Genomic DNA, 19,017 nt, shown 5'->3' on the forward strand with positions numbered 1-19,017 from the left:
TCACCGAAAATCAGCGTCATGGCACAAGCTGAGTGTTGACCTTTTGTAGGATACTTAAGGTACCTAGAAGTACACAAAATTATCATTTTGGCAAACAATCATGCGGGTATCTGATGGTAAGGAAATACTTCGTGGACACCAGCAAACCGACATGGGTCACTGATGCTTTGCCGAGTTTTTGAGAGCGATACCCTCTTTTCTTAAAGGCGTTTTATTATCATTAAACCAGCTCCACACTGCCGCCTAACTCAGAAAATGCCGATGCGAATGTGAATATTGTGTAGTTGGTATGAATGCTTTTATTTATCGTAATGAGCAAACCGGCAATGTATACTGAATTCGCCAAAGTTTAGTCTTCAAAATCTTGAAAATAATTTATGTAGAAGAATCAAAGAGATAGACTTACATGCCCGCATGCATATCCTTGAGCCGCAATCTGACGAGTCTCAGATCAGGCCTTAGCTCGGGCTTCTCGCTCCAGCAAGCGTTGAGGACAGCCAACACGGAGGGCCTGGCCACCAGCCCGCCCAGCGGAGGCCTGAACAGCACCCCTCCTATTGGCTGACGCACTCGGCCTATAATTTCTGTAACAATGGCGAAACAATTTTTTTATTCTTCGAACATATTAATTTAGTTTTCGGCAGCTAGATGGGTCGATGATGTAAAGTGATTAAATTGCTGGCAACAACTGGATGGGGATGGCCCAGGACAGAGATGGTTGGCGTAGACGGAAGGAGGCCTATGCCCAGCAGTGGGTCACGGAGGGCTGCAGATGATGATGATTAATTTAGTTACTTTGTTTGTACCGTAGCCGTAATTTTCCTTGTTGACTTGTATGTCTTAAAACTCAAAAGAAATGTATTTAATTGAAAATAATTAAAAATTAAACGGAGGTTATCATAAAAATAACAAGCTATCAATGTAATTAAGGTGTGTTTATATTAAGATTCTTACGAGAATAAAGACGACTTTGATTTTTTGAATAAATTCTTAAATATTTCGCATTTTTGATACCGTACACAAAGAACGCGTGGGATATTGTGAATTAGTTTTGACATAATTTGTTTTTTTTTTATAACATTATCGTGACATTCGTGTATTTAATAGACTATTATATATTAATAGTGATATTCGTGTATTTAAAATTGCTGATAATGAAACTAACAACCATTTAATTTTAATTAACATTATTTATTGAATCTGCCTGCCGTTCCATTCCCTATTCAGCACATACCCGGCAGGGTTCATATTGTACCAAACTATAAACTATGTGCCTAGTGCTAAGAGAACTGATGTATATAATATGAATGGCAAACATTTTGAATTGAGTACAATAACGATACAATTTCTGAGTATTTGCAATCTAAATTTTCGATATAAACACAATTTGACGACCTCGGTGGTGCAGTGGTAAGGTTCTTGCCACTGAACCGAGAGGTCCCGGGTTCGATCCCCGGTCGGGTCATGATGGAAAATGATCTTTTTCTGATTGGCCCGGGTCTTGGATGTTTATCTATATATGTATTTGTTATAAAATATAGTATCGTTGAGTTAGTATCCCATAACACAAGTCTCGAACTTACTTTGGGGCTAGCTCAATCTGTGTGATTTGTCCTAATATATTTATTTATTTAATCGGAAAATCAAGGTCTTCGCAATATTGTACCTACAATTAAAATATATATTATGTATTAAATCTAAGAGGCGCTCAAAGAATAATCTAATGAATGATTTCTGTGGAGTTTCGTGATATTTCACATAATCACGAAACTGACCAGCGTTTGCCTAAATTTCCCACGGGAATAGTTATTTTTCGGGGATGAAATCTACCGTATGTCTTTTCCCATACTTCAAACTATACATGTATGCAAAAATTCAAGAAGATTGGTTGAGTAAATAAAGCGTGAAGAAGTACTTAACAAACATACTTTCGCATTTATAATATTAGTTAGGGTGATTATGATAAAATATATTAGGATAATTTTTGAGATATGTATATTCTATTTCGAGATGAAAGGCAAAATATTTTCTTCCCCATACTCTAATGTATAACGTATATCGTGACGACCTCGGTGGCGCACCGAGAGGTCATGGGTTCGATCCCCGGTCGGGTCATGTTGGAAAACGATCTTTTTCTGATTGGCCCGGGTCTTGGATGTTTATCTATATATGTAATTGTTATAAAATATAGTATCGTTGAGTTAGTATCCCATAACACAAATCTAGAACTTACTTTGGGGCTAGCTCAATCAGTGTGATTTGTCCTAATATATTTATTTATCTTTATTTATTTTTATTTTTTATTTTTATTTATTTATATATTATGACTAAACCCGAAGTGCGGTTTTACCTACTTTAACCGGTCTCAACTGGTTACACCTAGGCCTGGCCTACTCATCTTAGACTAGACATTACTAGTCCTCAACTTTTGAACGGCTAAACCGATTTTCATGAAACATTGCTAAGAACACTCGGGATAAATATTATCTAATATTATTATACAAAAAAAAAAGGGAGCTACGATGCCACGCACAGATACACAGACAGACACGTTAAACTTATAACACCCCTCTTTTAGCGTCGGGGGTTAAAAAACTTAATAAACTTATTTTCGCATTTATAATATGAGGTATATCTTTATCATGATTGCTTACTAAATCCATATTTACATTGAGACACACAGAAATGGAATTATTGAGTTAAACATTCAGTTAATGACATGATCGAGTTTAATTACAAATCGTGTCTTCTCCTATTACCCCATTAATGTGAAGCCGCACGTTTACCTTATTTATTCTCATTATATTCAGATAAGTGATGTAACCAAACTGTATCGGATCGGGAATACCGCAGGAAGTTGATTCCATAATTTACTCGTAAATATAGTCGTTTATATAATTAGACAGAGACCAAAGAAATAACAGACAAATCTTAAAAAAAAAAACATAAAAAAAAAACAGATTGGTGTGTTGCAGCAAAGCAAAATGGCCTTAACTCAGCGAAACTTTCTGCAGCTTAGTACAGAAACACTGATTTTCAGTTATTGCCAACATTGTAGGTGCGAGTGCTTATGTTAAACTTAACAAGAAGATGTTATTGTGAGTTTGAAAAGTAAATGTCTTAAACCAATAGCTTACCTGCGTAGGTCAGATTGGTGTCTCCCCAAGGTCCGTTCCTGCCTAAGATCTCGTATAGCAGTATCCCAAAGGAGTACACATCCCCCTTTTGGGACCCCCTCGAGGGGGCGTTGGGGTCCCGAAGCAGTTCGGGAGCTCGCCATAAACTGCGCCTCTCCATGCGGAGACCACCTTCTGAGTCGACACAACCACCTGGAGAACAAAATATTTTTTTAACTGTAACCGATAACAATGCCTAACTTCTTTTTTCGTTCTAGAAAATTCTGATAAGAGAGAAAGAGAGAGAGAGAGAGAAAACTCCTCAACGGTTTACTGCAATGAAATAAGATCTTCTTTAATTATGTTTTAAAATACTCTCAATACCAATTAGCTCACTCGAAACGAAAGAAGACTGGATTTCCATCATTTGTTAGTCGTGAACAATTAGTTTATTGTAAACACTTTGTGTGCTGACTACAACACGAGGTTCTGAACTTCGTATATCAAATTGCTTTAAGAATTCTCATATCATTTTGACTACTCTAGACACTCATATAATTTTGAAGCTGACTGTACTATATAATAACATACCCACAACATGTTCTATCCAATTATGTGGCTTCAGCCTTGGATATCAATCATACATCCTTTGACCGTTAAAACGTCGGAGAGGAAAATTGAATGAACTGATGTAATTCCTACTAATATTATAGTTTGTGAGGATGTATATGTGTATGTTTGTTACTCTTTCACGCAAAATCTACTTGACGGATTGTTATGAAATTTGGTATACGGGTAGAATATAATCAGGACTAACATATACGGTACTTATTATCTCGTAATTCCCACGGAAGCGAAGCCTCGGGGCGAAGCTAGTATCAAATTGTAGATGTAAATTAACTAGCTGCATTCCGCGGTGTTACCCGCGTAATTATATAAAAAAAACTGTTTTTATGCACAGTAGCGCCATCTACTTTATACTTTATCGTGGCGTCATTGAATATCAGACTTTTTGACTAAATCCTGCGGGAATCGCGTACATTAAGGACCAGATACCAATTTGTTACATATGTTAACATAATATGACGTAAAAAGGATTTAGAAGTCACTCATAAATATACAGGTAAGTATATTTTCCTTTCATGTTTGTGTAGATGAGATTAGCCTATGCAAACACAACTGGGACTCAAGGATATGATATTGTACTTAGTTAAACAGTCAACAGATTTTACTTTCAAGGCAAAGAACTTTTCGAATTTTCAGCCCTTACTCAAAGTGTTTCCCTATGTGTCTTCGAAACTATATAATGCAATTTTTGTTATAGGTATACCGAACACCTTATAACGATATTTCTATAATATTATGCTTTGTTCTAACGATGCTTTTAGTAGTGGGTGACGTAGTGTAGTAATGATACACGTAATTATTTCATACAAGGATCAATTTATTAAAAATATTAATATGCTTATACATTATAAAATAACATGAGTCGGGTGTTTCCGTGACACACATTGCGCGATCAGGGTGATATTATGAGGTATGATTAAGGTGCGGCTGTGACCGTGGACCCTCTCTTGCGTCGCCGTATTCGAACAAAGGCATGCTCCCCTGTTTTTCCTCCGTGGTAGTGAAATCTGCCTCTTGAGATTCCGGACGGTGAGACCCGCTGGTGGGAGGCCGCCGAAATTGTACTTTGAAATTGTTCTTGATCACGTCGGGGTCACCAATGTACTCTATATGTCTTGGGTGACATAGTGTAGTAATGAGACACGTAATGATTTCATACAAGAATCAATTTATTTAAAAAATTAACATGCTTGCGCATACATTGCGCGATCAGGTGATATGATAACGTATGATTACGCTACAAGCCCATCAACCTACACGAATTCATTGCAAACTCGTCGCTGTTACCGCACCGCAGAGTCTCATGCTGGGTATCTCGATGTGCTGTTGACTGTACATACAACAAACTTTACTACTCTGCTTAAGTAATCCGGTGATTTCTTTGTAGATGGACCAGAATACAGTGTACCCGAAATTAGATGCCGACGGGAATAATCACTGACATTGGAATAGAGAAAAATCTACTTCCTACCCTAGCTTTTTATCTTATCTCCACATTTTCTCCGGTTGCATTCCGGGCTGTGAAGTCTCAGCGTAAATAATAATCTTGAAAGTTTTACGATTCGGCTGTGATTTTATAACCGGTCATGCTATTGTTGCCAGCTAGGCTATGTGTTCCTTAGTCGCCTCGTACGACGTCTACTGAAGGATAAGTAGTGGTCCTATTCTAGGGCGGACACCACACACCACACCTACCTACCATTAACTAGCAACCAGTCATTATTTCATCGCAATTCCACCTATAATCCCACACAGCTAAACGCGGCCTCTACTTTCACGCCTCTTGACTCTGTCTACCCCGTAAGAGGTAAAAACGTGATACTGTATATGTAGAATCATAGAGTAGAAACAACAAAAGCAACCGGCAATGTCCATTACGACGCCTACCCTCGTTTTGGAACAAAAGGCCTACATACAAAATGACACGTTCTCTTATATAATAAATTCATATCGCATTGCCATAAGTTGTGTTATTTTTCGGATAATAATAGAGTAGGAAATATGGGCCAAGACAGTGCAAGCCGAAGATACAATGGTCCGACGATCTGTCGGCCTTCGATAACAACTAGTGAGGAATAGAAGTGGTTGGAAACAAAAAGGGGAGGCTTTTGCCCAGCAGTGGGATCTGACAGACAGACTAAAAGACACAGGATTGTTGCCTATGTATAAAATAAAATGTATTGTATAAATGCATTCACATAATGAAACACGACAATCAAATGTCACTTGATCAATTTTATATTTAGAAACATTTTAGTATTTTTTTGTTTTCACCAAAATACAATTAAAACATTTTTTTTAATCCAACATTTGTGACGTCACAAGATTCATAATATTTTTTCGTTTTTCACACATGGGAAAAATATATGATTTGATGTGATGGCAACCCTGTCATTTTATTAGGAAACTCGCTGTTGAAAACAGATGGTAAAAAGTGTGTGTTTTCATAATTTTTGGCAACTATTATCAGATGTATCTTCTTCATAGTCGTATTCCTCACGGCTGAGGGTCGTGGTTGTTACGTGGAATGGAACACACACAACAACTTTCTTGGCATTATTAATGAAGTGGTTTGCCTATGCATTCTCCATTTCACACACAAGTTAATAAGAATCAACCAGTGTTCAGGTTTCCTCACGATGTTTTCCTTCACCGGAAGCAAATGGTGAACGATGAAAACTACTATACATGAGTCAGATTGGTATAAAAAGCTCATGTGGCACGAGTAGGATTCGAACCTACAGGCGGGCGTCTTAACCATTACACCACCATCGCTTCGTAAGATAGGATGTATACTCAGACAATATATAATTTATACTAGTCATTTTATTTATTAATTTATTTAATCCTCATGAACTCCAGTTAACAGCGAGCACAACATTTACCAACAATATAATTCGCTGCCGTAGAAAAATGGTAGAAGATACAATAGATAAATATGGTTGATCACAAAATATGTATACGAGAATTTATACAAAATGAAAAGTTGTGAATTAGAATAAAGAATTTAAAGGAACATTTTCAATGATTATAAGAAATAAATATCAAATCTAAGAAAGTTTATCTGAAAATAAATAAAGCGAACTTATACAATTTGCATGCATATAAAAGTTCACCAAAATCGATTAACCATTTCAGCCGTGAAAGCTTAACGGATAGACGGAGAAATAAACATGTTTTCTGTATATGTAAAAAGTAATTAAAAGAATAAATATTTATATTGTATGTATTTATAGATAAATAACCTGATATTTATTTGAATAATAGAGATTGGCAGGAGCATAGATATTACGCATAGCGATGTTAAATTTCGAGATGTCCTGAATGCGAAATATGGTAGTAGTAATAGGTTGCGAACCCTGGGCTCCAACACTTAATAGCTAAGGAAGAAATCCGATAAAATCGGGTGAAAGAAACGGCAATTATTTTAAATAAGAAATTCGATAAGATTTACAACCAATTCCGAAAATATTTGAAGTGATTCAAACGTAAAGTTCGCTGAGTTGCTGCGAAGTTAAACATTTTTCACTAATAAATTCATTCATCCATTCATCCATTCACTCCATCGATCGCAATTCTAAGAACGTGGGATTGTTGTTTATGCGTTGTTCCATTAATCTTAGCCATAGATTACATAATCCTATTATCCTACTAATATTTTAAATGCGCAAGTTTGTGAGGATGTATATATGTATGTATGTTTGTTACTGTTTCATGCAAAGTTATTCTACACGGGTAGAATACAACCTAGAATAACACATAGGGTACTATTTATCCCGAAACTCCCACGGGAGCGAAGCCCCACGCCGCAACTAGTTTATGTTTATGCAGCTGGTAAAGTGATTTATGGCCAGCGTCCTAGTTGGGCGGCTGCGGGCGAACGCTGTTCGTCGCTATTTGTAAAGGTACGATTTCGGCGACAACAGAAAACATTTTTATCAAATTGTTGTTGACCATGAAATTAGTAGGTACTACGTTACTAAATCCATATTGTTGACCAACACGTTGACTGCCACAAGATTTATTTTTAATTCATTCACTCATTTTAAGATTTTTTGCACTATTTAAAATATGGCGTCACACGACTGGAGGATGGAACAAAATCTTACGACATCATTTTGAACACGCTGTTTAAGATCCCGTGTACGAACCAATAAAGGTATATACGGGGACCAAATACTTAATTTGATTTAGTATCATAAATCTCGATTTACGCAGTTATAGTCAATATTATGATTTATCTGTACAATGTTACTCAGCATTTTCTAGTTCTATAAATCATCCTTCGATTTCGATGTTAGAATTCAGGGTAGTTTAGTGCTGTTATGTCATTGGATTTATACTATACTAACTTTTGTATGGGCCGTGGCCCGCGTGAATTTCCCACGAGAACGGATTGAAAATCCGGGTTGAAAGGTGCCTATGTCTTTCTCCGTACTTTAAACTACACGTATGCAAAATTTCAACGAGTTTAGTACAGCAGACAAAGCGTGAAGAATTAACAAACATACCAACGAACTTAGTTTCGTAATAATATTAGTTAAGAATAGATGTTGCCCGTTGCTTCGCTCCCGTGAGAATTTTGAGATAAAATATAGTCTATAGTAATCTCGAATAATGTGCCTTTCAAATCGTGAAAGAATTTTTTAAATCGATTTGCTAGTTTTGGAGATTACCCGCCTCAAACATACAAATTCACAAAGTCACAAACGCTTACCTCTTTATAATAATAGTATAGATCAGTATAAGGATTTGCAATACAAGAACACTGACCTACATACTTGAAATGCGATCATAACGATTAAATACAGCTACGTAACAATAACAGCAATAATACTAAACGCCATAAGTACATTTCTCTGAAAATGGTAACATTTAAGTAAGTTTTCCCTAAGCACCAACCTATTTCCTCGCAGAAAAAGTACAATTCGTGTAAATTACTATTCATATTTTCCGGTATAATATTATTCATTATCATTTTATCCTCAAAATGACTCGAGCAATTTATGTAATATTCCTTTGTTCGCCTTTGTAATTTTTCAAAATATATGTAATTAAATATAATTTAGTTATTTATTTAAATAAAATGTCAATAGTACCTATATATTATTTCTGAATGAGAGGTGAAAAACAAGAATCTAATTTTGTTCATCTGGCACCTACCTAATAATGAAAAAAATAAAACGATAAATAGAAAAATCACAAATGTAGTAAGGGTGGATTGCATCAGTCAACTTTAACGTTAACTTTAACCTCTAACCTTCATTTTATCTAAACGACGGCGAGGCCCGCAGGTAAGTTAACGTCAATGTTGACATGGGTGCAACCAACTCTAAGGCTGGATTGCACCGTTAACTTTAGTGTGTAAGAAAAATGCAAACTAGGCAACATTTAAACATTTTATGTAAACGTCAGCGGTTAAAATCAACATCAAATTTGACGGTGCAAATCACCCTAAGAGTATAAATAATTAGAACAAATTGATCAGACTTTCACTACAATTTTATCCGCCTCCACATTGATAACCACAAATAGATTCCAATATGGGACAAATCCGCCGTTGTCCGTATATCTTTCTTGTATTAATTTAATGTATTTATATTTCGTAATTAATAAAGTAATTACAAACAAACAAGTACTCACATCTCAAGTAATCTCAAGTTCTTTGCATTCACGGCTATAAAAGGAACTAAAAATTTGAAAAATCCCCTGTGGCGGTCAATGCACTTTGAGAATGTTACTTTTGTTACCACTCAGCAGATAAGGTTTTTTTATCCCTTAACCACCTCTTTCATCCACCGGGAGGTAGTAATCATATTCATGGGGGATCGGGAACCATACGCCATACAATAAGGTACTTACTTTTCAAATTGTGTAACCCATAATCAGCGATTTGTAGCACCCATCGACTGTCCACCAAGCAGTTACTCGAGGTCAAGTTCCCGTGGGAGATTAGCGCCGACTCGTGAAGGTACGTGAGACCTGATGGTAAAAGGTACTTTGCACTTCAATTGCTTTTTACTTTACACTTTAAATGCCTTTTCTTTTTAGAGTTAACATAGTCAACGAAAATGCCTTTCGTTAATACGATGGGTTTGTTCGCTTAGTTTTCAGATGCAAATTAATTCGATAAAACTACATTAATATTCAAGACTCGAACTTACTTTGGGGACAGCGCAATCTATGTGATTTGTTCCAATATATTTATTTATATATTATTGATTTCGTCCTGCTGGACACACATCTGTTCCGAAGGACAAATTTTCTATTGTTCTTTGTTCTTCGGCATAATATATACTTATCAATTATCCAGCTACGACTTGGGAGATGAAAAAATAAGTAGGAACCATGCAATCTGACCCGCTCCCGATACACCAAATACTACGCGAGTCCCACGGGAGTAGCAAATGGGGACCGTCGATAAAACAATAAATTATACTATCTTCTGAACCTCTGAGCAGGTCAGCGACGAGGCTAGCGACGAACATATCGTCAAGATGGAGGTCGCGGTCTGCCAGGACTCTTGCCAAGGACCCGCGGGAGCAGTAAGCAGAGACGATGCACGCTGACCCACTCTCGATGCAAACTCCCACGAAAGCCGTCAGGTTTTCGTGGCGGAGTTCGCGTATCTGCACGAAGGAAGAAATATCTTATAAGTTACTTCTTATAAGAACTTATACATAATGAAGTAGGAGTTATATGTAAGTATAAAAATCGCTGTAAGTTTACTTTAAAAAGTCGAATATATCCGAGGGTTTACTGCATTTCACGAATCTATTCGAAATGAGACGCAGGGAACCAATCACATTGCAGCGTGGTTGTCGTTGCGTCACAATGGCGCTATGTGATTGGTTCGCTGCGTCTCACTTCGAATCGACTCATTGGTGAGATGTAAATAGTAAACCCGCATTAAGTCCGTCAATTTCTCAATCATCAGATTTTAACGTGGTGTCTAAGGGCGCCAACTTGGTAGCATTCGAAAGAGATTTTCTCAAATCGGTCAAGCTGTATTCCGAGTTATCGATTACTAGTAAAACCAGCTTTAGTTATTTATTTATTTCAACCGACTTGTAGTAAAAGATTACACGAGGGATAATTTAAAAAAAATATCGAAACTCCTTTTTTTTGAAAGTCGGTAAAAATAAATAAAAAACTAAAATTGATACAAATGAGGGATTTTCGTACATTTGTTCACCGTCTACAACCTTAGATCTTGACCTACGTCGATATGTTTTGACGGCGGCGTCTGGGGCAACATAAATTTGCATTTATTCAGATTTATATTAAAATTTCCCGTGCTAAGTCATTCAAAGGTCAGAGAGTCTGTATATGTATCTGTCTATACATATAATAAAACTGTAAATGGGCCATGTTTGTCGCTTAAACGTAAAAACTACTCGATGGAATTTGATGCGGTTTCCTCAGTTGTATAGCGAATGGTCTAATCTAAAATCTTATATAGGTTTCATCGCGATATATTGCTTAGGACCTGAGATATTGACAACAATAAATTATGAGCGGATGCACGAAAAAAAAAACTAGTAAATCTATAATTTAATGTATGTGAGACACATTAAAAAATTAAAAAGTTTCTTACAAACTTGCATCGCTTGTTTCAGGGGTGAATTTCCAAAATATAAACTACGGTATGTCGTGTTCATAACTTTCTTAACCTTATACTGAAAATCCTATCAAAATCGGATAAGCCATTCCGAAGATTACCCAAATAATATTATAAAAGCTATTGAAAAGTAGTAAATAACAGCGTGCAATTTAATTACCATTGCCATGTTGAATGGCAATACTTTTATTCACTGCGCGAGATATATTTTCAGCCACGCGTATCCTACACGTGTCCTAAATGTAATATATAAGCGTATTAAACAAAATTGCCACACAATAAACAATCTAACTAAAGTTCAGATCATATTACGTTAAAATGAAAATCCTGTGACGGTCACGCGTGAATCCTCGGAATCGGCCACGCAATAAAACTTTACCATCTGTTTTACATCGTCCAATGAATCGCCATGACCTTTATGTAATGCCGGTTACACACTATCGGCATACATTACTCTCAAATCAAATCAAATCAAATCATTTATTGCTTCCTTAATGTCATACAGGTCTTTGTTTACAATAAATAGTAACAATTACAAGGAGCCTGGCGGGCGCTGCAATGGGAGAAGGGCTATATATGTTTTCGTCAAGTTTATGTTCTTTATTATTTATTTTAAATGTTGTCGCGTGTTTATTTTACTTTATGTATGTTTATATTTAGATATATTATTATATTCATTTCGATATATGTGTCATAATAATTAACAATAAGTTAATAAATGTTAAATTTGTAAGTATAAAATATTGTTTGTTTGTTTGTAATAACTTTATTGCACGAAAATAAGCACATTAATCAAAATTAATACAAGAAAGATACATTGTACAACGGCGGACTTATCCCATGTAGGGATCTCTTGCAGTCAACCGGCGATAGGTTGAGAGGACGTGTATACAGTAGCAGGCTGGTCAGAAGACTATAAATTGTAAGAAAATAAATAAATATACTTAGGAAAAGTAAAATCTAAATAAATAAATACATAAATATATATATAACAATAACAAAAATACATAAAATAGATATAAATACATATTAGAAATAACATACAATTATAAATACACAATAATACTTACATACGAATATAAATACATAATATAATAGCCTAAATGTTAGACGTGACAAGAGAGGACTTAAGAAGTCTGTCCTTAAACGAGTTTAAGGAAGGAGCACTCTTAATATCCTTAGAAAGCGAGCTCCACAGCTTAGCGCCCAAAACCGCTAATGATATTATTAATATTTTGCCTTTACGGTGTAAATTTGTCTTCTAAATATTCATTGATTGTGTATTTATATATAGCATTGATTAGTCAATATTTCTTTAAGATGTTGCAGGAACAATTTTGTGTCTCCTATATCCTTAACGGCGTTTGGGAGTTTGTTGTAAAGTTTTATAGACATGACTAGAGGGCTAGATGAATGGAGCTGGGGACCCGAAACAGGCATCTCTCTCTTGTTGTTGTACAGTCAACAGCACAACAACCTACACAAATTAATTTTAAACACTTCAGGAGTGACATAGCCTACTTTTTAACATACTACTACTTTTTGGCTACTTCTACAATTCGACTTGGAGGAAAAAAACATTTTTTTTATGTATATAGGTATGTATGTTTGTACTTTCCAACCGTTGGTCTGATTTTGATGAAAATTAAAAGGTATGTTGCATTTTTCAATAGAATTTCCAAGTTCATGGGGCATCAAAATCGCTTAAGCCTTTTTGAAATATTCACAATTTCGTAAAAAAATTGCGGCTAACAACTAAACAGTTATTATGGTTTGATCCGAACGAGCGGCTCATTAATAAGTAAATCTACTTGTAAGATAAAAAGGAGTTCACCTGTTTCAGCTCCTTCTTGATGGCTCTGGTGACGTCTATGCTCTTCTTCTGCAGTCGCTTGATAGCCACGATATTCCCCCGGTACAGGGCTATAGTGGTGTGTGCCCGGCGCGTCTCTACGTCTTGAGGTATCGAATTCTGTGACAAAATAATTTTCAAATTAACATTGTCGCATCTGACTCATGTATAGTAGTTTTCATAGCCCACTTGCTTCCGGTGAAGGAAAACATCGTGAGGAAACCTGGCACACTGGTTGACAGTTTAGTTTCCTAATTTGTATGCGACTACCTGCCACTAGATAGCGGTAAGTAGTCGTAAAAGTCGTGTCAGATCTGACACCAGTGTTAGCAATAACACACTTGATATGATGATGATATGAGCGTTTTCACGGTTGCTCCCCCTGCCGCAGAGCGTCGGAGCTCAAAGTTCACTTTCCAACTTTTTCTTTTCACTTCGCACGATAGTCGACATTTCAGTTGTCCGACTACCAAACTAAATTAATTCTTAGCTTAGAGTATAAAATAAGTTTATATCTCGCAACAAATATATTTGTTTACATACTAAGTCCACAAGTAAATCATATCCATGTTTTTCGCTCACGTAGGAGGGTAGTTTGTCAGGTTGCAGGAGATTGCGGATATAAAGTAGATTTCTAATTACGTCCCTTGCAGCTTTCACTAAGAAAAATACTGGTTGGAAACGTTTGATACGGGCGGATAGTGTTACTGCAATATATATTATTTATCCAGAAGATTAACAGCGTTGCAATATCCTAACTAATACTATAAATTCGAAAGTAAGTTTGTTTGTTACCTCTTCGTGCTCTGTCAACAACAGATTTTTTTTTGAAATTTTGCATTTGTTTAATGTATGGAGAATGACATAGGGTACCTTTTATCCCGGAAAATTAACGCGGGCGAAGTCGCGGGCAAAGTTAGTAAGAAATATAAAACAACATGATATTAACTGAAATCCCGATAAGAAATCTTCATATGTAGATTGGTTTGATAGAGAGATAACAAACTTTATTTGTTACTATTCGGTAGACAACAAGTCTATTTGGTAGACAAATTAAAAAAACCCCGACTTTCAATATTCATTTCGCTACAACTTTCGAACGGCTGAACCGATTTTGATCAAACATATCTAAGAATATGCGTAATAATTAGCTATCAAATAAATAAAAATACCTTATCCAAATCGGTTCATCCGCTGATAAGCTACTATGCCAAGTACACAGACAGACACACTTAGCGGTCAAACTTGTAATACCCCCTCTTTAAGCGTCGGGGGTAAAAAATACTACAAATTAAGGAACGGATGTTGATATTGGTTTTTAATTAACACGCTTTTATTAGGTCGACCTGTCTGTATGTCAGAAACTATGTAATGAAATCTAAGGTTCCAGCGCCACACGCTTTTACAATCAAATATTATAATTAAAACCACACTCTTCAGACCAGAAATAAAGACAACTTGAATGATCCATAATTTTTTTTTTTATTTAGCTCTCAGGGCCCACTGCTGGGCAAAAGCCTCCCCTCTTTGTTTCCAACCGCTTGTATTCCCCGCCAGCTGTTGCCATTCCTTATCGAGGGCCGACAGTTCGTCGGACCATCGCACCTTCGGCTTGCCTTGCGATCTTTTCCCATCAGTCGGGACCCAAGTAGTCACTCTTCACGTGCAGTTATAAAAGCGTGTTTTTCTAGTGTTTTACTATCAATTTATTTCAATACACAATATTGCACCCATGTGAAGCAGGGGTGGGCCGCTAGTCAATAATAACATGAAAAAAAATCTGTAAAAATCGAATAGGGATATATTCGTCGCATCATTATTTTAAAAAATTGTGGGACATTGTATTAATAACACAGATATATTATAAGAATATTACATTGAATGTTCTTATATCTATGATTAATAACAAATAAATTTAAATAAGTCGATGTTTATAATTATCTCTGTCCATGCTTTGTTATTTGGGTTTATCAGAGACTAGCGCAATTTTCTGGAACTTAGTAGGTAGTAAATAATACATACATACATACATATAATAAAACTGTAAGTGGGCTATTTGTAGGGTGTAGGTTTTTAGGGGATCAATAGAAGCCAAAATATATTATTTTTTAATTTATGTCTGTCTGTATGTTTGTTCGCGCATCACCGTTTTTACAGTTGTATAGCGGAAGGTCTGACTTAAAATCTCGTATAGGTTACATCGCGATACGTTGCTTAGTTCCCGAGATATTGATAATAATGTAAGTAAATGCGGGCGAAGTTAAAAAAATGATTCGAATAGGCTCTCTGGATATTGTGACCTGTGTCAAAATCAATATATTGTGAATAACGTAAAAATGGAAATGTTTTTTTTTTAAATAATAGTCTATGTTACCAACGAGAACGTTAAAAATAATATATCCACACTTCAAATTCAAGTTTATTTTTAGCGTAATATTATGTTAAAAGGAAACCGAAATCTTGTTTATATAACCAAATATTTCGACATTTTATAATTAATTCATTTTTATTTCAAGTAAGGTTAACTTTCTAGTTGCGACTCTAATCGAATATTGCAAAGTCGGCTATATCCCATTCAACGACTTCGCTAAATGACGTTTAGTCAAGGCGAGCTAGTCATTCAATAAAATTGCTATTTTATTGAATGACTAGCTCGTTCATTGAATGACGGTATTCAATTGAATGACTAAAGGACAACTGCAACTCGAAATGTAACGTTCGACGTCTTGACTAAACGTCATTTAGCGAAGTCGTTGAATGGGATATAGAGATTCAACCAGATGACGGCGACATATAATACTTCGGAGCTCAGTATAGATTAACACATAAAACAAAACCTCATACTTTCACGTTCTAGAATTTCACGATAAATAGTTTACGTGTTCTTTTAGTTTTGACCGGACAAAACTAAAAGAACGCATTGAATGCAATATATTCAATACAATTTATTCGTTGCAAACAAATAATAATCAATAAGGACAAATATTAGGACAAATCACACATATTGAGCTAGTCCCAAAGTAAGTTCGAGGCTTGTGTCATTGGATACTACAATATTTTATAAAAAATACACATATATAAATAAACATCCAAGATCCGGGCCAATCGAAAAAAAAAACATTTTCTATCATGACCCGACCGGGGATCGAACCCAGGACCTCTCGGTTCAGAGGCAAGCACTTTACCACTGCGCCACCGAGGTCGTCAAAAAAACTAAGAAACAAAAACACGAATCTTATCTTTTAACGTTACTATCTAATACGTATAAAAATAATTTCTTGTAATTTCTTCTCGCTGGGGTTTCCATTTAATTGTATCAATAATATAACTTTATTAGGGTCAGATGGTCCATAGCTGTGGGTCCGACGGTAGATTACGGTCGCTACTTTACAATATTACTTAGAATATATTCACAAACAATTACTTAGAATATATTATTTTCTTGGCTAAATGGTTTTTTTTTCTTGGTAACCAGCAAAAATATATTTAGGCATAACGACAATCTCTTTGCGCATATTTGTGTAAAATTTATTTGATGTTATTGCTATGCTCTTCCGTTCAATATATTACATAGTACAGGGGGGCTACCATCATCTATTAACGCGACCCACTTTACGACCTGAACTGAACTGCATCGCAAATTCGTACCATCGACTTAATTTTTTGTATGAATGCGATTCATTTTAGGTTCCTAAATTGAACTGAGTTGCATTGGAATCGTTCTGTAAAAGTTGATGGTAGGCCTGCTGTAGGGTGAATTTCACGAGCGTTTAAAACTCCTTGATATTAAAAGAAATGATGACCACAGCGTTCGAAACGCTCTGAGAAACATCCATTAGCACTGTGGGTACCTACTTAGCCAAGTACACGTAATTACCTAAGCAAAAACCTACAAAGCCCTAATGGTATAACTTCAAAATACTCTAAGGTCCATAGGAATTAAAACTTTTAACAAAACCAAGTATTCCTACAACAAAATTTCCCAATCCAAAATTATGTTCTGTCTAGAAACTAAATTATTCTCAAATTGAACTCGAGGGCAATTTAAATTGATCTACATAGACCCTAAGTGCAGGCAATAACGGCGAAAATGGAATAATTTGAAGATTTTGACGTACGTGCTTGACTGTACACAAAACATGTCGGCACAAACTTTGAGTCGTTACCAAGTCCTCTCATTCGCAACTCGTACCACAAAAAGATCTTTTCCCAAATTGTCACGTGCGTAATAAGTTTAGCTCTCAACTCATCCTATGGATATCCACATATAAAAACCATTATAACCATTATACAATAAGTAGTAATTTTAAGATGGGTTTCGGTATTTTAATTAGGCAATAAATTATTTTTTATTGAGCTCAATTAATTATGCAATGTAAAAATTAATCCTTTTTATTTAAATAGACTACATAGTACAAAATAAAGTTGACTTGAATTGTTATTTTTATTTTAATGCTATTTTCACTGATATTTCTGAGAAGTCGACCCAGGTCGCTAGCCTAAATATAATTATCTTATTAAGTCATGAAATCAGTTCTAAGTAAATGTAAATTGGAAAAAGGAGAAGGATTTTACGTGGGACGACTTGAGAATGAGACGAAATGGTAACGACCCCGCGCGTTCATGTTATTCCTTACTTGTGAACTTCAATTTGTCTGAATTTCCCTGGAGATATTTTTTTGTGTACAACTCTGTTTGGTGTTTCATTCTACGCCTTAGACATAAATTTCAGTCACAAAGTTTGTCAATTAAGATAGCATTCAAATTTTGGCTGAACAAAGATAAAACTGCTGTTTACATAAAAAAATAGATTTCAACAAATAAATAAATTTGATATGCACATAATATGGACAAATCACACATCTGTGTGATTTGTCCACATTTGTCGAACTTAATTGGAGGCTAACTGAATCTTCAGTTAGCCTCCAATTAAGTTCGAGACTTGTGTTATGGGATACTAACTCAACTATAGTATATTTTTTATAATATGTAAATATATAACCATCCAAAACCCAGGTCAATCTGAAAAATATTATTTTCTATGTTGACCTGTCCGGACATCGAAACCGGGACCTCCAGTGAAGCAGTCCGCCTTGATGAATATTTAGGCCACAGAGTACGTCAACTCATAATTTTTATTGTGAATGTGAAACGACGTTTATTGAATTAAGTTTAAATTTATTATTTACTTAATTAATGTTTTTTTATAAGAGATTATGGTTTTTTACATAGGGATCATGATTAATGTATAAATTTGATTATAAGTTGGTTTCAAATTAAAAACAACAAGATTTTAGACAGACAAAAAAAGTCACTTTCACCACACAGTGAGACTCACCTTATCATTAGTACAGGCGGAAATAAACGTCAGGTCTTTAGCTTCAATCCGCCATAAAACAGACGCCAATTTCTGTTCATATCTGTAAATAAAATCTCTGTTTATTATACATTATAACAAACAAAATACAAAAACTTTTCGAAGACGAAGAAGAACAAAGAATTGTTGTTCTAGCATATGTGATCAGGCATGATCACAAAAGAGTTAACGATTTTTAAACGGCCGAACGCACGTTTTCCAAACGTAGCTAAGAAAATTCTCGGTGAAAATCGGTTGAGCGGTTTGGCTGCTACAATGCCACTTACAAACATACAGATACACAGACACGTTAAACTTATAACTCCCCTCTTTCCTGTCGTCAGGGATTAAATATACATTTTACCGACCACACACAATTTATTCTTGTTTTACTGTCTATTTTTCCTGTAACATATTGTCAATAACATCAGAACATTGAGTCTGA

The 19,017-nt window shown here is 35.5% G+C and overlaps 1 protein-coding gene across 1 annotated transcript in view; it reads right to left on the bottom strand.

Moving 5' to 3' along the window:
- LOC128673858 (guanylate cyclase 32E-like) overlaps positions 1 to 19,017 on the bottom strand; it is an 85,927-nt gene that overhangs the window by 10,162 nt on the left and 56,748 nt on the right. The window contains exons 13-18 of the mRNA XM_053752011.1: positions 18,555 to 18,636; positions 13,199 to 13,336; positions 10,195 to 10,372; positions 9,606 to 9,725; positions 3,138 to 3,329; positions 407 to 584 (exon numbers count right to left, since the gene is read on the bottom strand). Of these exons, the coding sequence (XP_053607986.1) occupies positions 407 to 584; positions 3,138 to 3,329; positions 9,606 to 9,725; positions 10,195 to 10,372; positions 13,199 to 13,336; positions 18,555 to 18,636 (888 nt within the window). The remainder of the gene's footprint in view (positions 1 to 406; positions 585 to 3,137; positions 3,330 to 9,605; positions 9,726 to 10,194; positions 10,373 to 13,198; positions 13,337 to 18,554; positions 18,637 to 19,017) is intronic.

Source organism: Plodia interpunctella, chromosome 11, assembly GCF_027563975.2.
Source record: "Plodia interpunctella isolate USDA-ARS_2022_Savannah chromosome 11, ilPloInte3.2, whole genome shotgun sequence".
In the NCBI taxonomy this organism is placed as follows: Eukaryota; Metazoa; Arthropoda; class Insecta; order Lepidoptera; family Pyralidae; genus Plodia; species Plodia interpunctella.